Here is a 27,777-nt window from a genome sequence, read left to right on the forward strand (position 1 = left end):
CCTAGTTTTCAGACAATAACTTGTGGAACACTGTGTGGATCTATCTGAAATTATACCACAAGTTTTCATATCACAAAGGGATGGTTAGGATTTGCTTTGGGGGTTATGGTTTTAACTGTTCATGTGTTTAGGAATTAGTGGCAAAAAAGTGGGAAAAACAAGGGATTCCTGGTTGAGGCCACCCTTAAAAGATTGTTTGTTTGGCATTGCCGACCCACACTATCAGCAGGTGGGTAGGTAGGTAGGGATTTTTTTTTTTTTTTTTACATTTAAAAGCTTTATACATTTAAATCATGAAGTCTCTAGACCAATGTTGTCTAAAGCATTGCAGCATTGTTGTGTGTACATGCTGGTGGATTCTTTGAAAGGGGTCAACCGTCAATGTCACATTCTATATCATATGGATAATTTCATGCAAGAAAGTCAGTTTTATTGGCAGAGTAAATCAAAGTACCCAGAAAAAAACACAGAACTGAGACAGGAAACTGACAAATTAACCATATAAGATGTATGACATGAAAATTGAACGTTTATTGTGGGACTGCCCATTGAACAGAGGCCTGATGTCACATCTTGAAGTTGTGGTCACAGTTTGGTAAAATTACCATAAGTTAAATGGCTCAACCACTACGGCTCCTTGTACAAATGGACAAAGATTTAAAACTTTGATTGTTTGCCTTGGTTTTATAAACATCACTTTCTACACCATATGGGTAATTTCATGGCAGTCAGTTTTAGTGGCGTACTAAACGGTAGTACTTGAAGGAAAACGCCAACCTGCGTTAAGAAACTGACTAACCTTACCACATATGACATGAAAATCAAACCTTAATTTTGCAACTGCCCAACTAGGGCTCAAACCAATACCTAGAGGCTAGTAATCATACATCTAAGGTGTGACAAACTACCATACAAACACGCCTACTGCCCCTGATAAGTTTTGAGGATAAAGGATCTGTACCAAATTAGGATAGCAAAATATTAAAAATTTGAAAGGTTGGCACAAATAGACATGGTGTTTATACTAATATAATTAAGTGCAAGGTTTATCAGGGCTAGGTTTAAAACGTATGTTAAATTCAAAATGGAAATATGCAGCAGGACAGACAATTTTTGCAGATAAATAAATTATGGGATGTAATGCTTGTTTGATTAACAGAAATCTGGACATGCATTACATGAATACAGATAAATTAATGAGCCATTAGAATTGTGGAAAAGGAGGGGATTTTATTCATCACTAGTACACAAGATACGTTTATAAATATGTTTCTGTCAGTATCTTTTATGTTTTAAGAATTATCTTATTCATGTTAAGAAGAAAAGGGGGGAAGTACTTCAATTGACACAAGATGCTAGTCTTTAAAATATGTATGTTTTGTACCAGGCTAGCATCTACTGGTCCAAAACTACTATAACCTGTAAATCTGGGACCATTTTGGTCTTTAAGATTTGGTGATTACAGCCATAATTATCTTGAATGCATCATTGTGGTTCTGACTATAGTAGATACATTGTTCTCTGGTTCAAGGGAAAATTTGTCAATGATAAATTTCAAATATTTAATAAGTTCAACAAATGTAAGAGCCACGCATACGGTATTCAACAAATTTAAGAGCCATGCATATTTGTTCTGTGATGTCCCGGTGAAAAACTTCTATCTCATGAAGCGACAAAGTCGAGCAGACATCATCTGTTTCTGCTTTACAAAAGATAAAATTTGAGTCCTCTACAAGGTGTCTCAGAATGTTTCTTTCAAAGAATAGCTGAAATTTTGATTTTTGATTAAATCCATCTCCCTTGACCAATGCATTGCAGCATAGGGATCGAGATGCTTTCCCCTGTCGGCCTCTTTGACATTACTTTTGGCAGACTTTTTCTATTCCATGTCATTTGAATGTTTGCTCCCAATACAGTGTAAGGCAAGCGCGTTAAAGATCGTGATTTGAAATAAGTAAAGCCAGGAACAAACTCGGCGGATACGATCAAATTCCGGCACAATTTCGATTTTTTTTAAATAAAAAAAAATAAATTTCTGAAACCCAATAAAATTATTTGGGCGGCAAGTTTTTCAGTGGGTCGGGCGGCAATGCCAAACAAATGAAATTTTATTTTAGGCCTGATGGACAATTTAAAAGCAGTGTAAGGGAGGTAAAAAAAAAATTAGATGACCCTACCTTCCATCAAACATGGCTATAAATAGAAAATGTTCATCAGGTTAAGATCTATCTGCCCTGAAATTTCCAGACATTTTGCAGTTTTTATACGTTCCGTAAATTTTAACAAGGCTGTTTACGGGACGCATTATGGTATACTGTTGTCCATCTGGTCAGAGACCACAATTATTTCGTAGTGCATTTCTTTTAGAACATAAATGAAAATAAAAAAAATCCCACCTTTGCTTTCTCAAAGAAACTTTTACAGTGTGTTGTACTACTTTTGGGACAAATTATATCAAAATTATAGAAAACTTCATCGCCTCAAACTCAAAATATGGACAATTTTATCTTTAGGGCGTCTTGAAATCTTTTGACAGCTTCCGAAGTGCTATTTTTCAACCTTTTTTACCTGGACCAAATCACTACTTTCCTTTAAAATTCTGGACCCAAATTTTTTAAAGTGTAATTTTACCCCCCTCCTTGCAATTTGAGGCATAAAACATGGAGAAATAAATTTGGAAGGGGTATAAAAATTAATGGCAAGTAACCCACTGTCAACACTAGGGACTATATTTGTGAACAACGAAAATCAAGGGACAACAATGGTGGTCTCGGACCATCTGTCTGTCTGTCATTAACATGTTGAACATTAACTCAAAAATGCTTTACCCAATTTGCATGAAACTTTGGTGAATTGTATATATTTTTTGTGGTGAGCTCCCTTCCGTTTTTCATAAATTTTAGATTTTATGTCTCTGAGAAATGGAGTTTTATTCAATTAAAATATCATTTATATCTATTGATGTAAGTTTTCTTTTGATTTTAAGAAATTTTAGATTCTACTTTTCCAAGTTATTGGGTTTTATTCATTAAAAAAGGGTGATTTTCCAGTTTTCGAACAATTCCTAGTGCTTTGGTGCCTGGTTTATATCTTTTAAGGTAACTCCCTTTAGTTTTTCATAAATTTCTGATATGACATTGAGAAGTTATTTAACTTTAATCTTAGAAAACATGATGGATGTATCATGCACTAATGGTGCAGCTGTTTATTGGTTATTATCTTGAACATCATTACAGATGGAGATTAACTGTAAACAGCAAAATTGTTCTGCAAAGTAAGATCTACAAATAGGTCAAAATGGCCAAAAAAGATATTCTGACCTGGTTTTATGTCCTGAAAAAAATCTAAGCTGGTCCTGTTCAAACTTTTAAAGGTTTTAGGATTAAATTTCTCTTTAGATCCAGAGTGTATGCCCAGTTTGAATTTCAGAGCAAATATTGTTGATATTTCAAAATTGTTGAAAAGTTGGCAGCATAGGTAGCTACGGACACTACTTGGGAAGGTTACTGTTATTATGGTGACTTGAATAACAGCTGTATCACTCAGATTACAATTTTACCTTGACAGGTAAGTTTGTATTTAGCCTATAAAATACTTATTTAGCCTTGAGAATTGAAAGGTCAGTTTATCCCATTCATACAATAGAAGTTTACCTATAAGGGTCAGAATGGGGTTTACAGAATAGAGAATAAATGTAATAGCAACAAAAAATGGAGAATAGAGAAAATGAACAACAATATAAAGAATAGAGAATAATGCGGTGCAAAAGTATAAAGAATAACTGTGCAAAATAAAAAGGTAACTTAGGTAACTGTAATGCAATACTGATAATATAATGATCAATGTACAGAATTGATAAATAATCTTGTAACAGAAAGACTATATAGTAAAATCATTTTCATGAGAATTTGCTTTACAGAATGAGAGTTATTTTTAAGGCTATTAAAAGAAAAATGCCCTAAAAATTTAAAGAATACAGATATTAAAAAACCCATGCAGGTCCTCATGTCATTTACATTGTCAAAATATAGGACACATCTAGTCAAACTGGTTTTAAACTAGACATCTAGTCAAACTGGTTTGGTATAACTGATTGTTTCTTGCCCTAGATGTCTATTTCACAGTGACCTTATGTGTTTGTGCTAAGAATACATTGTACTGTCAAATTCATTGATTTTCTGTTGGGACATGACCTACATTGTAAACATGCAAAATAGTGGCTTGAGATTTCAACTGATATTAGTATAATAAATTAAAATTTGGAATATTATATCCTGGTTGATGATGGGTTTTTTTGGGACCAAGATGTTTTTTTCATTCTTGTTCACATTATGATTATTTTAACCTTCAACATTGTTCAATGCACATTTAAAGATAGAAAAAAATTCAGCTCTCATTTAAAATATTTTGCAACTTAATAATAATCTGTCAGATTTGGTGTAAACAAAAAACAAGACCCTGCAAGCATAGTCTATTTCTATAACAGTCAAGCAATTTTAGGGGTTATTTTAGGCCTTTTAATTGCATATTTCTTTTAATACATGGTAGTTTTTTTTCAGATATAAAAAAAAACTACCATGTATTAAAAGAAATATGCAATTAAAAGGCCTAAAATAACCCCTAAAATTCAACATTAACAGATATTTAACAATTAAATCAAGATGCACAAAGTTTTAAGTATTGGTCAGAATATAGGGTCCTTTTGTACTTTAACAATATCACAATAACAATAAAGTGACCTTAATTTTGGACAAGGTAAATGGCATGAAGCCAAATTTATCAACCTCTATTGTATGAATGGGAAACTGACCTTTCAATTCTCAAGGCTAAATAAGTATTTTATAGGCTAAATACAAACTTACCTGTCAAGGTAGAATTGTAATCTGAGTGATACCGGTGTTTTTCAAGTCACCATAAGTCTCTTGCACTTCCAAAATTGATTCATTTGCTTACATCTTTACCTAATATATGTCAATCCATGTTGAATGAAATCAACAGATTATTCTTTAATTTTATATGGGATGCGAAAAACAGAAAAAATCAAACATGATACACTGATTGCAGATAAAAAGGAGGGAAATTTTGTTTGAAAATGGTTCATTTACAATCTTTCAACTTTTATCTTAAAGTCGGTTGGGTGAGGCGATTTTTTTGCAAATTTGAATGGGAACTGGCAAAATATTCTTAAGATTATATTGAATAAATTTGGAGGTGCAAGATCTTTTTCTTTACAAAACTTCAAACTTTTTGAGATTGGAAATCAACTCAGCAATCCTTTTTGGAAAAATGTCTTTCAAGTTTTACACTCGTCTAAACCACATGTTAAAACTGATGTCAATGAGCTTGAATTTTGTAAAAACAGAAGATTTTTCCATTATATAAGAGATGGGAGGTAAAATAGTGTATAAGAGAAAACACTGATACTGACTTAGAAAATTTTACTCCACATGATAATTTACTAGCAGTAAAAATATCAAATTCATATATAATAATCTTATTGTAAAATGTACATATCCTCCAGTTGTAAAATTTTCAAAATGGGAGGATGATCTACATTCTAACATTGAAGACTGGAAGAAATACTTTTGTATACTTCAGAAAGGTTGTAGAGATACATATTTGTATAATTTCCAATATAAGTTTTTACATAGGATTATTCCTACAAATACATTTTATATTTTAGATTAAAATCAAAGATACAAAGTTATGTTCTTTTTGTAGGTGTGAAGATGAAACTATTGGATGTTTATTTTATGATTGTCCATTGACATCAAATTTTTTATATTTGTTTTGTGCTTGTCTGAAAAATTTCTATGTTTATAACATTGAATTTAACAAAAAAAACTTTTTTCTTGGTTTTGTAGAAGAAAGCTTATTTTTAAGTTTTCTTGTAATTTTTGCCAAAAAATACATAGATAAATGCAAGCTAGAAGAAAGGCTTCCAAATGTAATTGAATTAAAAAATAGACTGAAAAACTTTTATAACTTACAGTTATATACAGCAAGAAAATACAACAAAGTTTTTAAACTTGAATAACTTTGGGCCCCTATGCTAATTATTTATTCTGAATGGTAATCTAACAACCAAATTTGTATCAATATATATCTTTTTGACCTATTTATGGAACAGAGCAAACAACATGTAATATATATGCATATATAGCACATGTAAACCTTTTTTTCCCCTATTAAATAATCTATAGATATTTCTATATAAAGAGATTGTGAAAAAAGAGAAAAAGAGAGAGAGAGAGAATCAGAGAAAAAAAAATGAGATTTTCAAATAATTTATATTTTAGTTTGTGTATAACTTGGTAAAACAATAGTCTTTTGATGTTATATACTTGAAACCCTGTAACACCTTTAAGTCAGGTGGTGCTGAAAGGGTGACGTAAAATCCTGACTATTGAAAAAATAAGTAAAAAATAAAAAAAAAAGATCTACAAATAAGTCAACATGGCCAAAATGATCAATTGACCCCTTAAGGAGTTATTGCCTTTTATAGTCAATTTTTAACATTTTTTTTAAATAAAAAATCTTCTCCACTTAATCTACCGTGCCAAATAGAATTAAACTTAGCCACAATTTCCAGTTAAGGGTATCTTGATTACAAAATATATAATATCCGATGACCCTGCATCTAACCAACATGGCTGCCATGGCTGAAAATAGAATTAAACAGATCATGATAAAGGGTTTTACTATACAGAAGTCTATGGGAAAATTGTTAAAAAACAATCACAAATGGTCACAACTTGAACATTAATTTAAATAATGATAAGGGGTCTTCAGTAACTATTGTAAGACTGCACTATATAGCTATAATGACCTGCTTTTAATTTAACTACTGGGCCAAATTAAACCAAACTTGGTCTCAATCATTATTGGGGTATCTAATACTATTTATCATGATTTTAACCTTAGTTACATGATTTCCAAAACCACAGTAGATACAGGTGAGCGACACAGGCTCTTGAGAGCCTCTTGTTTATTAGTTCAAATTTACATTATATACTGTGAATTCATTATTATTCGTTGGATACCAATTTTCGTTGTTTTCGTGGGTACAGGTGAACCACGAATTCAAATATTCAACGAATTACACATTTTTATACGCTTTGTATGCAGAGATTGGCAAAACCACGAAATCAAATACCCACGAAAATGCTGGTTTTCCTCAATCCACGAAAATAAATGAATCCACAGTATTGACGAATCAAGTAAGAATGATACCAAGATAGCTGCAATAGAGCATGAAGGGTCAGACTTTAGATTTAAAAAAGGATCTAATACCTTGTACTAGTTCAAAAGGGGGAACATTTGTACACATGGGTATTGCTTAAATATACTGCAAATGCCTTTTCCAGCACCTTTTGCACATGTGGGTAATTGTGGATGGCACCCTATGGGACTGTGTTTTGTTTTAGATAAGTTTGATTTATCCTTATTACCACTAATTGTATTGTAGATTTACTTACATGTAAAATTGGCAAAAGTGGTTGTAATTGAGTCTTCTGGTATGGTTTACAGCATCATATAAAAAATCCCAGAGTTGTGGAATTTGATAATAAGAACAAATTAAACCTTTGCTTTAGCAAATATAATGTGATGAATATTTTTTTCTTTTTCTTCTTACAGTTGTAAATGGAGCCTGTGACAGACAGGCAATATCAACATGTTTATCTACACATATGACTGATAGTGAAAATCTGCAGGCACAATGTGCGTAAGTATCTATCATCCATCATAAACTCACAGATTTGTGTTGTTTGTTTTTGAGAAAAAGAGTAACTCAGAAATTTATGATAAATGATAATAAAGTACATATATGTAAACGGGATTGGTTTGGAACTTAGTAAACATGAAAAATTTGTCCTTTGGTCTTTAATAATGGATAGTTGTCTCATTGACAGTTACACCACATCTCCTTATTAGCTCACCTGCCTCAAAGGGCCTAGTGAGTTTTTCTCATCACTTGTCGTCCACCATCGTCTGTTAGCTTTTACAAAAATCTTTATAAGAGTGATTGCCTTTATATAAATATTTTATTCCCTTTTTCTGTGCTTTTGACAAAAATCAAAGACATTTTAGAGAAATACTGTTGGCAAAAAAACAATTAGCAATACAAGATCAACAAACGAGAGATTTTTGTCATGAATTCTATTCTATTCATCAATGTTGGAGAGTGACTATTGTGGAAGACGCACATAACCTAGGTGAGTGACATGCCTGTTTAACCATGCTACAGAATAAGTTGTGCAACTGCTATATAAATTTAACAGCTGCTTGTAATGAAACTATTTATTTTCATCTTAAACTTTTATTCATAGAGCATATGAGAACGTCAAGACATGTATAGCACCACATAAAGATGCTTGCGCTGGGGATCCAACACTGACTGCCATAGCACCTTTAGCTCAGATGTGCGGCGGTGGTGGTGGTGCTGGTGGTGGTAACCCACCAAACATTCCAAATAGTAAGTATTAGTAGTATTGTCATTATTTATATCTATAAGAGGTGTCAGACAAGCAATTCAAAATCTATTTAACCAAATTTTGAAATTTTCACAGATTTCTTAATATTTCATCTTATGGTGGTACCCAACACCTTCCCTAAAATTATTTTTCTCGTTTGATTTTCACAAAATTTTGACCCTTTGACAAAAATATAAAATATTAAAAAACATTGAACCACACACTTTATTGGAAAATGTTCATTGGACGTAATATTAGCAGTTTGACTAACCAATTTTGATCATTGAGAAGCTTAATATTTTCCTAACAATAGAACGTCATTCAAACATTCAATTGATTTTTACAGAGTTATCTCCCTGTAATCATGTACCACCTTAAGTTAAAATTCATAGAAACTAGTTATACCCTGTACATGTATCAACATTTCAATTTGCAATCCATGTTTAAAACTTTCATTCAGAAGTCAAGTACTGCAATAAATAACCTCTGTTTTTTGGAAATCTTAAATTAGCACTATGGAGTCTTATTTTTGTGGGTACTAATATAATACAATTATGGTGGTTAAAGGAAGACTTTTTGGTGGAAATTTAATTTTGTTGTCTTGGCAAAGTCTGCATACATTTCTTTAATAATATTAATTATTTGAACATTTAAATTGTGGTTCCCCTGTATCAAAAATCTTTACCGATCAATAAATTTTAAAAGAGTTATGCCCCTTGGAAATATTTTTTATACTGAAAATTGCATTCGTTAGTGCTTTAATATGTTAAATTCCTGCCAGAATTTTATGAAAGTTGAAACTATCATAAGTTTATATCAGCAATTTTTTTGACACTTTCAAAATAAGTTCTGATCAAATATTTTGACAAGTTTTGCATCTTGGAAAAATTAATTATAATGGAAATCACATTGCATTTGCTTTGAAACCTTCATTTCTCAGGATTGGTAGAAAATTTATATTGAAGGGTATATATCGTCAATTTTTCCTAAGTGGTTCAAAGATCATCAAAGAACAATTATTTTTACTTGATACAGTGGAGTTGTGTCCCTTGGGAATGTAAATTTCATTGGAAATTGCATTGCTAGCCCTTCTTTGGCTTATTATGTCTTGTCTGAATTTTGATGGTTTTGAAATGAAATGTTTATATCAGTAATTTTTGGATGAGTTAGTTAGTCAGTGTTGATCAACAATTTTTAAAGGAATTTACAATGAGTAATCTATTTTTAGCACTCTGATCCTTACATTTGTTGTTGAATTTTTATGAAATATTATATAGGATTATACCAGCAAAGCATTGGAATTGTTTGATAATCAGTATCAATCAAGTATTTTTGTTATTTGTTATGCCCTTTGGAAGTAGAAATTAAATGGAAAATTACATATTAGCAATCTCATATAAAATAAGAAGATGTGGTATGATTGCCAATGAGATAACTCTCTACAAGAGACCAAATGACATATAAATTAACAACTATAGGTCACCGTAGGGCCTACAATGACAAAGACACCAAAATGACAATGTAAAACAATTCAAGTGAGAAAACTAACGTCCTGATTTATGTACAAAAAAGCCTACATTTCTTCTAGGATATTAATAAAAAAGTTTGGAAGATGGAAGGAAAATAATTGTCAGTGAACATATGTGTGGAACACTTTTCTTCTCTTTTAATTTACTTTCTCCTTTTATTTTATTAGTGTGTGCAGTTGATCTTTGTGTTTCGGGCGTTCAGAAATATATGCCTAAGGTTCAAGGTGAACCTATTACTATTAGTGATGAGACATCAACAGAGTTTTGTGCGTAAGTAATAATACAGCTAGTTGTTTAGTGCCCTTTCGCGGCAAGTGTATCCTTGAGGATACACAATGTGCAAGGCAAATGTAACCTTGAGGATACCCGGTGTGCAGGGCGAGTGTATCCTTCAGGATACCTGAATATTATCCCTATAAAAGCTGTGAGTTTACGCTATTTACCGTTCTTAACAGTTAAAATCAATGTTTCAATTAAAATCTACAATATCTGAAGATATTATTTCAGTTTTTCAACAGCTTTAATAACATCGTGAAATGTAAATAAATTAAATCGGAAAATTTTATTTTCTAAAATTAGAACCAGTGGGTCATGTGGGGTTTCATAATGGCTTCTCTCAATAAGGAGGAGTGGAAGTACAGCTATTTTCTGTGTTTTGATGAAGCCCTTTATAATTCATAGGTAGTTTTAGATATATATCAGTGTTTATCATAATACAAATGTATTGTCAAGAAATGAAAATTTTGACATAGGAAAATGTTGGCGCCAGCAATATCGCCAGCAGCTATATTTTGCCGCCAGATGAAATAAAAACTCGCAAATTGCGACATTGGCGGTCCCTGCATAAGATAGAGAATAATCTAATCTTGAATATATGTAGTTAGAGTAAAATTTATCGATACTGCACACTTTCATGACTTTACAAACTTCTCAGTGTGGATTCATTTATTTTCTTAACCAATTGAGGAGAAATTATATTTTGGTGTATGTAAATTTGTTGTTCACCTACACCCACAAATCCAGGAAAATTGATATTTCTTGAATAATAATGACACATACAATAGTCAGTACAAAACATGGAAGTTTAACTTTATTTGCAAAAAAAATTAAAAAAATTAATTTTGGTCATAGCAAAAACAAACATAGAAAAACTAACACAGACAAGCAGTTTTTAGTATGGTACAATAGACTATTTTCGTATTACTGACTTTTGACTCCAGATTATATAATCTTTCAACAGGTAATTTTTTTTTGTTGTAAAACATCCTTGTACTCAGTAAGAGCAACCAAAAGAAGTAAAATCAAATATGTAACCAGTGCAATTTGGTCAGAAAGTTTACTGTTTTCTAATGATTTTGTTGTGTATAGAAAATATAATACAGTTACTATCCTCCCAAAATTGTACCGATTGAAAGCTTGGTTTTATTTTTTGATGTTGCTCTTACGTGACCCAGTACCAGGATGTCCTATCACAGAATAGCAAACTGTCGAAAAAATATAAATTCCAGAATCATAAGTCGGTACTATGAAAAGTTAACAAATGGGCAAAAGTTGACTATTAATCAATATTTTAAGCTCCTTTTGTTATTTCATTGTAACAGTACATATTTCAATATTTTATGTTCTACGATTTCATTTTGCATAAGTGGAAAATGTCAGATTTTCTTTTATTAAATCGTTTTGTTTCATTTGACCTTCGTCTAAGTCTTCTATTTACCTCTGGTACAAATGTTTTATGTAAAATTTGTCTTGTTTCTTAACTTGCAAGATAAAATAGCCCTCCCTAATAACTAAATTTATTTTACTGGATGAAAATTGTATTTCTGATGAGTCTCAATATGTTGTGAATTTCATATGTATATAGATTTTGTCTGTCTGCAATTCTTTGTATTGATTTAAGCACAACTCTGTTGGGTCAGCTGGCTACAAATCTGGTCAAAATAACAGTTGATATCTCATGTGGCTAATAAATTTTTAGTATATTCTTTTAGTTATGTTTACATAAACATTGTGTTTGGTAAAATAACTAAGGGTTTCAAAGTTGTAAAATTAAAAATCAATTTCTAGCAATTCTTTTGTATTCTGTGTTTCTCCAAATTAATTTCCTTTATTGACAGCAATTGCTTCTGATACAAGTTATGACTTGTCTATAATTTCATACTAATTTTTTCTTTAGATTTCCCAGCATAAAGTATTACCAATATCATTAATGGAGCAGATAGATAGTATGTTACTATCACAATTGTTCTAGATTGCAATGCAGTCATGTCCCAGGACATCAATAGAACAATTAGTATACTATTGATTTTGTTGTAAATCATATACCAGCAGTACGTTGGGGATTTAGAAACTTTGACACAATATTCTCTGCGTCAGCATTTCCTTCTATGGGATATGTTTACTTTAATATTCATAGTCTGATCATTTCCATACCGTAAATGTTCAAAGTCAAAGAAAAAACTTTTAATCTAGTAATTGAAAAATAAACGATTGCTCGTTGTTATAATTATAGATTATTGTTGATCATCTAAGCTTGATAGATTTTCTCGCTTGAGCCGGTACGGCAAAAGCGAGAAAAGCAATCTTGTTGAGATGACCAATGATAATCTGTTTATCGCTATTTTACCTATGACAACGTTGTCAATTTCATGTCAATTTCATTAGCAACGCCACGTGCCTCCTTAGTTTCTAGCGATAATTTTCCATCTCAAGCCAGTAGCATGATATGAAAAATTATCCCAAAATAAGATCAAAGGAAAAATGCACAAAATAGTGATAAGGTTACAGTCTTATTATATAGATCGATTAAAATGAAAAGTTGTGCTTATGTCAATAAGTGAATTGCAATGAAACAGAAACTCCAAGTTAATAATAACCAAAAGACATCTATATGGGACAAAATAAAATCATAAAAGTAGGGGACCAAACAAATTAGATACTACTACTGAAGGGCTTCTGCAATGCATAACTAAGTATGTACTGATATTACAAAATGTGTGTCTGACTACTTATACACATGACAAATGTGTGTCTGACTACTTATACACATGTGTCTGACTACTTATACCCATGACAAATGTGTGTCTGACTACTTATACACATGACAAATGTGTGTCTGACTACTTATATACACATGACAAATGTGTGTCTGACTACTTATACACATGACAAATGTGTGTCTGACTACTTATACACATGACAAATGTGTGTCTGACTACTTATACACATGACAAATGTGTGCCTGACTACTTATACACATGACAAATGTGTGTCTGACTACTTATACACACGACAAATGTGTGTCTGACTACTTATACACATGACAAATGTGTGCCTGACTACTTTTACACATGACAAATGTGTGTCTGACTACTTATACACATGACAAATGAAGAGATTATATAGACAGTTAAATAATTACATGATTTCGTACTCAATGTTTTGTTAAAACTTTCTGTTTTAGTTCAAGCCTTATATAAAAGTCACACTTATTTACTGATAAGTGCTCTTGAAGGGCTGCATCTTGAATAAGTAAGTTTATTCTGCTTATCAATAGTCTTCTTTTTAATGTCATCACAGGGCAGCGACTCAATATAAGACTTGTGTAGAAAATGGAAGGTCTCAATGTCCGGACTCCCCAAGTGTTACAAATGCAGAGATGATGATAAAACAATTTGAATCAATTTGTAAAGGTAAGTACAACCAAAGAGCATGTATGTCTTAAACATATTTTATGCTGAATGCAAGGTTCCTTAGAATTTGGTTCTTTATAGATTGAAATAAATTTTACATATGCCATTTCGGTTCATTCAACCTATGCCAACATTTTGAAATTTAGGTCTAAAACTGTATGAAAAAATGTTTTGTGAAGTGCACCAGCATTTTGTCGTTGATCAGTTTGGAGTTTGTCATCTTGTTTATTTTCAGTGATACTACCATAATCAGTTTTTAGCTCACCTGGCTCATTGTTGTCATCATCGTCACTTTTACAATAATCAACTTAGTCTTCTGGGTCAAAAAGAATTACACTTAGCCACAATTTCCAATAGGGTATCTTGATGGAAAATGTGTCCTTTGATTTAAACCTTATTTTACATAATTTCCAAAATAACATTAGATACAGATGAGTGACACAGGCACTTTGAGAGCCTCTAGTTTAATGTTTGATTAAGTCCAAATATTTTTCTTTTGGTGGTAATATGATGCTTTCAATGTATTCCAAGCATGATTTTTTGCCATTTTATATATATACGGTAGTAACTGTTCATTCAAAAAACAAACTGGCATTTTTGTTTTACATTTTTAACATTGAATTCTCTTTAATTTTAAAGATGTTTGCTTTGTAATTTAATATTGGTTTGGACTTCAAACTGTGACCAATGTACCTTCAAAGTTTATTTCGAAATGATAAATAAAAACAATTAAGAATACTTTCATAACTGTTAGCGAAATACACCTTTAAGTGTTCACTCTGAGATCGGATTCTAAATTACAATTATATTAGTAATACATGTAGGTCCACCAGATTTGGTCTAGAATGATTGTAAGGTGATCATGTTTGTCTAAGTGTGTTTACCTAACCTTGACCTCATTTTGATGGTCCATCTGACAGAGGTCATCTAACCTTAGCCTCTTAACTGAGGTTCATTGATCAATATCAAAATTTAAACACTTGGTTCAGTTCCTCTGAAATAAAAATAGGTCATTTGTCATAGAATATTTGTAAGGTGTACAGCTCCAGGATTTGGATTTTCTAGCTGCATTGAAGACCCATTTGTGGCCTTGACTGTTGTCTTGTCATGGTTCAGGTTGTTGTTTTCTTGCAAAACATATTGTTACGAGCACAACATATCAGGATCTGTGAACAACATGAAATAGGATGTAATTACTTGATGTTTTTTGCATGATTTGAAACAATGTTGCAGAGCTTTTATGTCACAACCAAGTTGTATTATTTGATGAACATAAACAATAGACTTTCATCAGCATTTGCTACTTCATTTAAGGGGTTAGATCTGGGTTAAGGATGGTACAAAATGTAACTAAATTAGCAATGGATATGTTATAGTTAGTCACATAAATGATCAATTATGCAAAGCAGAATAAAAATAAACAGTGTTTATAAGTTAGAGGCTTAGAATGCATTTATTGAAATAGTTAAAATAAACAGTGTAAGTTAGAAGCTAAGAAATTTGTATCAGTCTTAAAGTTCTGTACAAAGCATATACCTTAACTTCAATTGTTAGTCCTAAGAAAGCATGTAATATTTACAGTTGGATGTTATTTTCCCATAAAGTATTAATTTGTTTTAAAGCCTACAAAAAAACCTTTCATGCATTAATGTAAATTAACAGAACTTAAAATTTTTCATATTTCTTATAGGATGTGCTGCCGACAAAATGGGGAAATGCTTTAATATGATTGGATCTTTGACTACAGAGGATTTTGAAGGGTATCCTACTCATGAGCAAATTAATACAGCTTGTCCGTAAGTATACATTTCTTACAGATGAAACTGTAAAAAATCATTTGGTATGGCATTAAAGAAGAGGCTGTAGTTAATTGTTATAACCTGTCAAACCATATCATTAGAATTATGAATTTGAGTTAGGGTTTACATTAATGATGTAACTGAATAAGCAACCCAACAACACAATATAATAAATAAAAAGAAAAAAGACCTAAGTGTAAAAATAAAACTTGGCAAGGGATTGTTTTCACTGATATTTTGCAATTTATATAGAATTGCAACTATCCACTTTCATACTGTGGATTCTTTTTTATACGACTGCAAAAATTAAAAATTTTTTTATACGACCGCAAATTTTTTTATTTTTTGGTTGTATATTGCTGTCACGTCGTGGTCGTCGTCCGAATACTTTTAGTTTTCGCACTCTAACTTTAGTAAAAGTGAATAGAAATCAATGAAATTTTAACACAAGGTTTATGACCACAAAAGGAAGGTTGGGATTGATTTTGGGAGGTTTGGTCCCAACATTTTAGGAATTAGGGGCCAAAAAGGGCCCAAATAAGCATTTTCTTGGTTTTTCACACTATAACTTTAGTTTAAGTGAATAGAAATCTATGAAATTTTGACACAAGGTTTATGACCACAAAAGGAAGGTTGGGATTGATTTTGGGTGTTTTGGTTTTAACAGTTTAGGAATTAAGGGCCAAAAAAGGGCCCAAATAAGCATTATTCTTGGTTTTCGCACAATAACTTTAGTATAAGTAAATAGAAATCAATGAAATTTTAACACAAGGTTTATGACCACAAAAGGAAGGTTGGGATTGATTTTGGGTGTTTTGGTTCCAACAGTATAGGAATTAAGGACCAAAAAAGGGCCCAAATAAGCATTATTCTTGGTTTTTGCACCATAACTTTAGTATAAGTAAATAGAAATCTATGAAATTTAAACACAAGGTTTATGACCATAAAAGGAAGGTTGGGTTTGATTTTGGGAGTTTTGTTCCTAACAGTTTAGGAATAAGGGGCTCAAAGGGTCCAAAATTGAACTATGTGTGATTTCATCAAAAATTGAATAATTGGGGTTCTTTGATATGCCGAATCTAACTATGTATGTAGATTCTTAATTTTTGGTCCCGTTTTCAAATTGGTCTACATTAAGGTCAAAAGGGTCCAAAATTAAACTTAGTTTGATTTTAACAAAAATTGAATCCTTGGTGTTCTTTGATATGCTGAATTTAAAAATGTACTTATATTTCTAATTATTGGCCTAGTTTTCAAGTTGGTCCAAATGGGGGTCCAAAATTAAACTTTGTTTGATTTCATCAAAAATTGAATAAATTGGTTCTTGATATGCCAAATCTAACTGTGTATGTAGATTCTTAATTTTTGGTCCAGTTTTCAAATTGGTCTACATTAAGGTCCAAAGGGTCCAAAATTAAACTACGTTTGATTTTAACAATAATTAAATTCTTGGGCTTATTTGATATGCTTTATCTAAATATGTACTTTGATTTTTGATTATGGGCCCAGTTTTCAAGTTGGTCCAAATCAGGATTCCATATCAAGTATTGTGCAATAGCAAGAAATTTTCAATTGCACAGTATTGCACAATAGCAAGAAATATCTAATTGCACAATATTGTGCAATAGCAATTAATTTTCAATTGGAGTTATCTTTCTTTGTATAGAATAGTAGTTGATAATATATGTTGGAAATTTGCCAGACATGACTATGATGTCATTTTCTATTTTTATTTGCCATTACTTTATGTAAATAACTTCATTGGAAATTTGCCAATATAAAATGTTGCTGATGAAGCTTTTTTAGCTCACCTGTCCCGAAGGGACAAGTGAGCTTATGCCATCACTTGGCGTCCGTCGTCGTCCGTCGTCTGTCGTCGTCGTAAACTATTTCAAGAATCTTCTCCTCTGAAACTACTGGGCCAAATACTTCCAAACTTTAATTGAATGTTCCTTAGGGTATCTAGTTTGTAAATTGTATCCGAAGTTATGATCTATCAACAAACATGGTCACCATTGCTAAAAATAGAACATAGGGGTCAAATGCAGTTTTTGGCTTATAACTCAAAAACCAAAGCATTTAGAGCAAATCTGACATGGGGTAATATTGTTTATCAGGTCAAGATCTATCTGCCCTGAAATTTTCAGATGAATCAGACAACCTGTTGTTGGGTTGCAGACAACCTGTTGTTGGGTTGCTGCCCCTGAATTGATAATTTTAAGGAAATTTTGCTGTTTTTGTTTCAGGGTTGGCAAAAACCTGGGTTTTATGAGTATTGCCCAGCCCAGTGGGAAATACTGGGAAAACCCGGGTTTTACTGGGTTTTAGTGGGTAATACTGGGCAATACAGGGTAATATAAAATATTTGTCTGAATTTTAAAGAGGATTCAGTGATACACACAAATGCAATACATTTAATAAGATATTTATACCCTATTTTGTTTGTTTAGCATTTGTCTAGATTGGCAAACCGTAAATAAAAAGCAAATAAAACAATTTTTTTCAAATGAATATAGCTCTTATTAAGAATTAACAATTACATGTATTAAAGAAACATCACATTTAAATAATGTATATGTACTGTCACTAATTAATAAGTAATTATTCAGATTAGAACACATATTTGTTTATGTAACAATAATCAGTCCTTTCAATTTTATAAGTGTTAATGGCATGACCCTGTAGGGTGTTTATTTAGCAATATGAATGTATAACAATTAAAATTAACAATTCACTTAAACACTGCAATAAATGCATTTTTAAAGTTTGGATTATTGAAACAATACTTGGTTATTAAAAGGTATCTTTAAATGTGCAAATCTTGTATTCTGCCTACGTATAAAATTAATAGAGAAGAGAATGAAATTGAATTTTCTAGAAATGACTGTCAATGGTTATCTGTATAAAAAGTATATATTTAGCTGTTATACTATGAAACTATAACAAGTCTTTACTATTTTGTGTTACAATAAGCTTAAAAAATCATATTGCCCAGTAATGCCCACTATTACCCATTTCTGGGAGTATTGCCCAGCCCGGGAAAACCCGGGTTTTCCCGCCCGGGAATTCCCGGGTGGGTAATACTTTGCCAACCCTGTTTTGTTTATTATCTTGAATATAATTATAGATAGAAATAAACTGTAAACAGCAATAATGTTCAGCAAAGTAAGATCTTCAATTAAGTCAATTTGACCAAAATTGTCAATTGACCCCTTAAGGAGTTATTGCCCTTTAAAGACTTTTTTCACAATTTGTTCATCATGTTGACTTACTTTAAAAAATCTTCTCCTTTGAAACTGCTGTATCAATTTCAGCCAAACTTAGGCTAAATGAGTTTCAGAGTATCTAGTATAAATTTTATATTTTATTTCCTTGTATGTCAAGAAACATAGCTCCTATGGCTAAAATAGAACATAGGAGAAAATGATTATTTTTTTTGGCTTTTGAAGAAAATAGGACGATCCAAAAAACATTTAAATAAATTGAAAAGCCAAAATAATCATTGATGAGAGATTTAACCAAAAGAATTAAGGTGAGCGATTCAGGCTCTTGAGAGCCTCTTGTTTCCTTATCTTATCTAAAATGTTTTTAGATAATGTATGTTGGACATTTGCCAGACATGACTATGATGTCATTTTCTATTTTTATTTGCCAATAACTTTATGTAAATAACTTCATTGGAAATTTGCCAATATAAAATGTTGCTGATGAAGTTTTTTTTATTGTTTTATACAATAAACAATGTATATTCACTTTTACTACCAACCAATCTTTACCATTCAGTGATAACAAGCACTTTATTTTACATTTTAATATTTTATGATGTATTTAAAAGAGTAGTTATTGTTGCAAACTCCATTAGAAATTTTAATTGATATCAGCTTTGGAAAAAGGGAAACGGGGATGTGAAAAAAAGGGGGGGGGGGGTTAAATTTTTCTCCTTTCAGATTTCACGAATTTACGTATACCACGAAATGCCTTTTTTTCTCTATCTACGAAAATTGATACCCACGAAAATAAATGAATCCACAGTAAGTTTAATCTTTTGGGCAGAAAAACAACAAATGTTTTAGTTTCTTAGTCAATGATAAAATCATATATAGTGTAACCTGTGTTGTTGGACACACTAATAGACCAGACAAAATGACTAAGCAGGGTGTCAAAATACTCATTTTTTTTCTACAAGGATAGGCATATTTAGGGACCATGAAAATGTGCCATTTAAAGCAGGATGTTTGACTACTCAGGTGTCAGATTAGACAGGTTACACAGTACATACAATTTATATGCAAGTTATAAAAACATCACAGCTTTCTCGCAAAGACAGATTTTTGTTTTCAACTGTTAGATTTTTTTTCAACTTCCTTGACAGGTTTGTAATTCATGAAACAATGAACAGTTAAAGCCACCTAAAGGATTAATAAAGAAACTCAAACATTTTTTATTTATTACTTCATTTATTTTTTAAGATGATTATTAATAAAAATTAATATCGATGCATTTTCTTGATTTGTTCCATGTTTTTATACGGCCACAAAAATTAAAAAAAATTTGGTCGTATATTGCCATCACTTCATCGTTGTCCTCAGCATGGTCCGAAGAGGGATGATTTCCGGATAATTACTTTATTATAAGTGAATAGAAATCAATAAAATTTCAACACAAGGTTTATAAATACTAAAGGAAGGTTGGGATTGATTTTGGGGACTTTGGTCTTAACAGTTTAGGAATTAGGGGCACAAATAAGCATTTTTCTTGGTTTTTCACATATTAACTTTAGTATAAGTAAATAGAAATCTATTAAATTTAAACACAAGGTTTATGACCACAAAAGGAAGGTTGGGACTGATTTTTGGAGTTTGGGTCCCAAAAGTTAAGGAATTAGGGGCCAAAAGGTTCCAAAATTAAACTTTGTTTGAATTGATAAAAAATTGAATTATTAAGGTTCTTTGATACATATACCAAATCTAACTTGTATTTAGATTCTGAATTATTGGTCCTGTTTTCAAATTGGTGTACATTAACATGTAAATGGTCGAAAATTAAAAGTAGTTTGATTTTAACAAACATAGAATTCTAGGAGTTCTTTGATATGCTGAATCTAAACCAGTACTAAGATTTTTGATTATGGGCCAAGTTTTCAAGTTGGTTCAATTCTGGATCCAAAATGAAACTTTGTTTGATTTCAACAATAAATGAATATATAATATGGGGTTCTTTGATGTGCTGAATCTAACCATGTATTTAGATTTTTGATATTTGGGCCCCTTTATCAAATTGGTCCACATTGTGTTCTAAAGGGTCCAAAATTGAACTTTATTTGATTTCATCAAAAATTAAATTCTTGGGGTTCTTTGATATGTTGAATCTAACCATGTATTTATATTTTGGATATTGGACCATAGTAGGTAACTGTCCGATTAATTTTTTTAAGTTCTTGGACCACAATCATTCTGTGTCAGAAACATATTCTGTGTCAACTATTTAATCACATTCCAAATTCAGATCTGTATCAAGCTTGAATGTTATGTCCATACTTGCCCCAACTGTTCAGGGATGGATCTCTGCGGTTGTATCAAGCTGGTCCCTGTGGAGCTTCTGGTTAGAATGTGGTACCGTATATCTGAACACAACATACTTTTCTTAACATTGCAACCTGCAGAAACAAAGTTTTTTGAATGACTGAACAATGCATCAATCAGATGTTTAGGAACACAGATGATTAACATTTATCCATGAAAATCATATCTGTCATTGATTACAATAATTATTCAAAAGAAGGGTCAATGACGGGAAAAATAAATTAAAAAAATATTACATTTTAGATGTTGCAATTTGCAATACAATTTTCAGGCCATTTTTCTGGGTCATTGATAGATCATGCCAAACAAACTTAATTTTATTTTAGGCACTATAAGCAACACATTTTATTAATAATTGTTGTTCAAGTTAACATACACCTAATTTGACTCTTTTTACAATTACTCTCAATGGTGACTGTAAATTATCACATTCAGTTTTGTAGGTTTTTTTTATACCTGTGCTCTAGCAGACTGGGCATTTAGAGTTACCTATGTCCATGTGTACATTCTTCTATTGTCCCCCTGTAGTCCAACTACAGTTTTTGTCGAGCCTGCAACTTTTGTTGCAGAAAGCTCGACATAGGGATAGTAATCCGGCGGCGGTGGCTACGGCGGCGTTAGCTAACTTCTTAAAAGCTTTATATTTTAAAAGGTGGAAGACCTGGATGCTTCATACTTTGTATATAGATGCCTCATGTTACGAAGTTTCCGTCAGTCACGTGTCCAATGTCCTTGACCTCATTTTCATGGTTCAGTGACCACTTGAAAAAAAAGTTCAAATTTTTTGTAATGTTGAATTCTCTCTTATTATAAGTAATAGGATAACTATATTTGATATGTGTGTACCTTGCAAGGTCCTCATGTCTGTTAGACAGTTTTCACTTGACCTCGACCTCATTTCATGGATCAGTGAACAAGGTTAAGTTTTGGTGGTCAAGTCCATATCTCAGATACTATAAGCAATAGGGCTAGTATATTCGGTGTATGGAAGGACTGTAAGGTGTACATGTCCAACTGGCAGGTGTCATCTGACCTTGACCTCATTTTCATGGTTCAGTGGTTAAAGTTAAATTTTGGTGTTTTGGTCTGTTGTTCTCATACTATATGCAATAGATCTACTATATTTGTTGTATGGAATGATTGTAAGGTGTATATGTCTAGCGGGCAGATGACATGTGACCTTGACCTCATTTTCATGGTCCAGTGGTCAAAGTTAAGTTTTTGAGTTTTGGTCTGTTTATCTAATACTATATGCCATAGGTCAACTATATTTGGTGTATGGAAATATTTTATGATCTTTATGTCAGTCGCGCAGGTTTTATTTGACCGTTACCTCATTTTCATGGTTCATTGCACAGAGATAAGTTTTTGTGTTTTGGTCTATTTTTCTTAAACTATAAGTAATAGGTCAACTATATATGTTGTATAGAAGCATTGTTAGCTGTACATGTCTGCCTGGCATCGTTCATCTGACCTTGACCTCATTTTCAAGGTTCATTGGTCTTTGTTTAGTTATCTTGGTTAATGTTAATTTTATGGTACAGTTGTTATAAAGCTTAGCTTTATACTTAGGACTATCAACATAATATCAATGATTAGTATAGAAGGCGAGACATTTCAGCGTGTGCACTCTTGTCTCAACTAAATGCTATGAAACTTATACTCAATGCTTAGTACCACAAACCACAAATCAAAACTGGTGTCACTTCTACTGAACTAGAGTTATGCCCCTTAACAATGAAAAATATTCTGATTTTTTAGGTTTCAGTTTTCAAACTATGGCTTGCCTTAGCCAAATATTATGAAACTTACACACAATGCTTACTACCACAAAACTCGGATCAAGTTCATATTTGGGTGGGGTCAATTTAACCTTTCTTGAAGTTATGTCCTTTATAATGTTATATAGGTGTAATACCACCATTGATTTTCCCCTATTAGTCTTGGTTAAATTTGCACTTTTCAAAAAAATGTGCAGAATTTATCCTTGTTTCAAATAAAGAAATACTTGGCATGAGTAAAGTTTTATTCTGTCCAGTTTTACAGAAAAAAATTCACATAACATTACATTGCATATAAGAAAATAACCATTATTGGAAGTTAACCAATCAAATTTCTCCCCTTATTTTATCTGTGTACAAGGTTTAGTCACCATGTAACCTCAAGATAACACAATTTTCTATAGAAATCCCAAATAAAAAATAATGGTGTTTTGAAATACCCAAGACATATGTTTATGACACAGAAATGGTTTTACTGCAATAAAATGTAGGATTAATTATTACCTACAACTGTCAAATTCAAGGGAATATTTTTTTCGACCTACTTTCATATACAACCGGATGTGACGTACCATGATTTGGTGGTATTACACCTATATATGCTAGACTGGGCATCATTAGGTCCTAAGGACACATTCTTCATTTATTTTGTGTCGTTTTTTATTCTGATGATGGTGCCCAAGGTACTGAATTAGTGTTCATTAAATTACTGCTATCCTATAGTTTTTAGTTTTCTATGTTGTGTCTTCAGTACTATTATTAGCTATAGCCATCACTTTGTGTCCGTCGTTGTCGTCGTCTGTCTGGTGTAAACCATTTAAAAAATCTTCTCCTCTGAAACTACTGAACCAATTCCAACCAAACTTAAGCTGAATGATCCTTAGGGTACCGGTATCTTGAATCAAGTTTGTGTTTTTTTTTCTGTTTCGTCAAAAAAACATGGCTGCCATGGCTAAAAATAGAACATAGGGGTAAAATGCAGTTTTTGGCTTATATCTCAAAAACCAAAGCTGACTTGGTATTATAGGGTTTTCAAGGTAACGTTCTATCATCCCTGAAATTTTCAGATGAATATAATAACCCATTGTTGGGTTGCTGCCACTAAATTGGTAATTTTTAGGAAATTTTGCAGTTCTTGGTTATTATTTTGAATACTATTAATGATAAAGATAAAGTGTAAACAGCAAATATGTTCAGCAAAGTAAGATCTACAAACAAGTTTATACGACCAAAAATGTCAATTGACCCCTTAAAGAGTTATTGGCCTTTATACATTAAACCAAAAAAACAAACTACAATGAAATTGGACACTTTTAAACGTAAGATAAATGCCAAAAAATCAAGGTGAGCCATTCAGGCTCTTGAGAGCCTCTTGTTATTTTTAGCCATGACGTTGTCAGTTTATTTTCGATCTATGAGTTTGACTGTCCCTCTGGTATCTTCGTCACTCTTCTATACAAAGTTTTGTCATTATAAGAGTCTTTACAATAGATAATCTTTCTACAACGTCTTATGATCAATTGAATAGGAATGAAAAACAAAAAGATATAGAAGAATTCAATTCAATATGCATTTTCTAAACCAGTTAAATTAAGAAGAATTACCTCTTTAAAGGAAATTATATTTAAACATAACATGAATAAAACAAGAAAAAACATTTTATTTTTTAAATACTGATTGAAAATGCATTTAATTTATGCACTCGGCTTTCCGCCACTAATATAAACTGACTGCCACAAAATAGCCAATAATGATGAAAGTGACATTAAACACCAATCAACCTATCAAATTATAATACCAATTTGACTGAATTCTAACAAATGTTGTCTTTTTACACTAAGCTGTTTTTATGTTTTGAAAGCAAATTGACTCTCTCCCTAACTTCATTATAAAAAAAACCCAGATCTTCTCTCTTAAGGGGTAGCTAAATATTAGTTTTGGGGTCTTGGTGGCTACTACTACTGTATCAATCCATAATACAGATTTGATTGAATTCTACAAAATGTTGTCTTTTTACACTAAGGTGTTTATGTTTTGAAAGCAATTGACTCGTGTTAACTTAGATTTGAAGCTGTCTAAATACAATGAAATATTACCTTTTATAAATAAAAGAGGCACGATACTGTATGGTAATTTATAAATAATAGAGACATGATACTGTATGGTATTTATAGATAATAGAGGCATGATACTGTATGGTATTTATAGATTATAGAGGCATGATACTGTATGGTATTTATAAATAATAGAGGCATGATAATGTATGGGATTTATAAATAATAGAGACATGATACTGTATGGTATTTATAAATAATGTATGGTATTTATAGATAATAGAGGCATGATACTGTATGGTATTTATAAATAATAGAGACATGATACTGTATGGTATTTATAAATAATGTATGGTATTTATAGATAATAGAGACATGATACTGTATGGTATTTATAGATAATAGAGGCATGATACTGTATGGTATTTATAAATAATAGAGACATGATACTGTATGGTATTTATAAATAATGTATGGTATTTATAGATAATAGAGACATGATACTGTATGGTATTTATAGATAATAGAGGCATGATACTGTATGGTATTTATAGATAATAGAGACATGATACTGTATGGTATTTATAAATAATGTATGGTATTTATAAATAATAGAGACATGATACTGTATGGTATTTATAAATAATAGAGGCATGATACTGTATGGTATTTATAAATAATGTATGGTATTTATAGATGATAGAGGCATGATACTGTATGGTATTTATAAATAATGTATGGTATTTATAAATAATGTATGGTATTTATAAATAATGTATGGTATTTATAAATAATAGAGACATGATACTGTATGGTATTTTTAAATAATAGAGACATGATATTGTATGGTATTTATAAATAATAGAGACATGATACTGTATGGTATTTATAAATAATAGAGACATACATTGATACTGTATGGTATTTTTAAATAACAGAGGCATGATACTGTATTGTATTTATAAATAACAGAGGCATGATACTTACTACTTTACTTGGAATATTTTATTTAATTACAATGCAAATTTATTTATTAAACATTTTAATATATGTTTTAGAAAAATGAATCAATTCAAGACTTGCATAGCTCCATTCAAAGCTAATTGTGATGCTTTAAATACTGATCAAGCAAAGCAAATCAGCAAGGCTATAGAGGCAAGTCTTGGTTTGGTTGACTTGATGTGTGGCTCTGAATTTAAAGCAGGTAAATTATGTTAAATATAGTTGTTTTCTCTTATTGTATGCTGTTTATAAGGGTAAATGGGGATTTTATTTTTGAGAATGTTATGCCCAATAACAAAAAAATGTAATATGATTGCCAATGAGACAACTCCCTTCATGAGACCAAATGACACAGAAAATAACAAATATAGGTCACCATACAGCCTTCAATAATTAGTAAAGACCATACAGCTGAACTTGTTATTTGTGGTATAAATTTGCACATCTGATGATAAGTGTGCCATTTAAAGCCTTATTGTTGACTTGTTAAAACTCTTTGAATGAGGGAAATATTTGTGATATTTCCACATTTAGAATAGTCAAAATAATGACAAAATTATGCACAAAAACTATTTTTCAGAAGTAGTTGAATGCATTTTTTCTAAACAAAGACACGCTTTTTAAGAGATAACTGTATTGTATTTGAAGCTTTAAGGACGTCCATCGGTAGTTTTACTGTCGCAAATTTAATTTACCTGGCAACGCCTAGAGGAGACAGGTAAACAGGTATTTGCGACAGTAAAACTACAGATGGACACCTGCAAAGCTTCAAATACAATACAGTTATCTTTATTCTAATGCAAAACAAGTTCATAATTAAATTTCAATCATTATTTCGGTGTAAAATCTTCATTAAAGTAAATTCTGCGAAAAGATGTTATCTTCTTTGGTCCCTACACTAGGTGACCTCATAGGTATGCTTCCGGCGTCAAACATAAACACAGGGCGTTTTCTGGCTTCTGTGCCGCTTCAGAATGTAATAAAATTTGATTTAAAGAAGATTTTTAGGTGCAACATGTGAGTTTTTGGCTTATTATTGTAGAAATAACATGTCAATACATTTAGCAATTCAAAATGTCGGCTACCTTAGTTACAGACAAGGAGATAGAGAATTTTAAGCTAACTGTCATCCAATCAGAACCATTGATACAAAATAATTGCAATAGAATTCTTTGTATATAGTCTGAAAACTGTTTACTTAGTATTGCCCAACAGCACAGTTTATTGCACAACTGCAAGAAATCTTCAATTGAATAAAAATTCAAATTATATATAAATCAATTTCAAGTTCTATGACTACATTAATTTGGTGTCAGAAACCTTAAATGTGTCAAATTTTTAATTACAATCAAAATTCAGACCTGTATCCAGCTTGAATATTGTGTCTGTTTTTGCCCCAAATGTTCATTGTTGGATCACTGCTGTCGTATCCAGCTGCTCTCGGGGAAGCAGTTTATTCTTTTTAAAATTTAAATCAGGTGGTACGTTGTTTTGGAGGCACTCTTTAGAAATATGTTAATCTGGTAATAACTTGATTTGAAAGACATGACAAAAGTAAATATGGAATTCTGGTGATCATGGTCCGAGACCACAATTATTTCATAGTGCATTTCTTTTAAAACATAAATGAAAATTAAAAAAATCCCACCTACGCTTTCTCAATGAATTTTTTACAGTGTGTTGTACTACTTTTGGGACAAATTATATCAAAATTATAGAAAACTCCATCGGCTCTAACTCAAAATATGGTCAATTTTATGTTAAGGGCGTCTTGAAATCTTTTAACAGCTTCCGAAGTGCTAATTTTTAACCTTTTTCAACTGAATCAAATCACTTCTTTCCTTTAAAATTCTGCACCCAAATT

General features: G+C 31.5%; 1 protein-coding gene across 1 annotated transcript in view; it reads left to right on the forward strand.

Moving 5' to 3' along the window:
• Positions 1-27,777, forward strand: part of LOC139520410 (uncharacterized) — a 53,733-nt gene that overhangs the window by 7,415 nt on the left and 18,541 nt on the right. Inside the window, exons 2-7 of the mRNA XM_071313005.1 lie at positions 7,639-7,726; positions 8,331-8,476; positions 10,171-10,273; positions 13,583-13,695; positions 15,386-15,491; positions 25,970-26,115. Of these exons, the coding sequence (XP_071169106.1) occupies positions 7,639-7,726; positions 8,331-8,476; positions 10,171-10,273; positions 13,583-13,695; positions 15,386-15,491; positions 25,970-26,115 (702 nt within the window). The remainder of the gene's footprint in view (positions 1-7,638; positions 7,727-8,330; positions 8,477-10,170; positions 10,274-13,582; positions 13,696-15,385; positions 15,492-25,969; positions 26,116-27,777) is intronic.

The sequence above is a fragment of the Mytilus edulis genome, chromosome 4, assembly GCF_963676685.1.
Source record: "Mytilus edulis chromosome 4, xbMytEdul2.2, whole genome shotgun sequence".
Classification (NCBI taxonomy): Eukaryota; Metazoa; Mollusca; class Bivalvia; order Mytilida; family Mytilidae; genus Mytilus; species Mytilus edulis.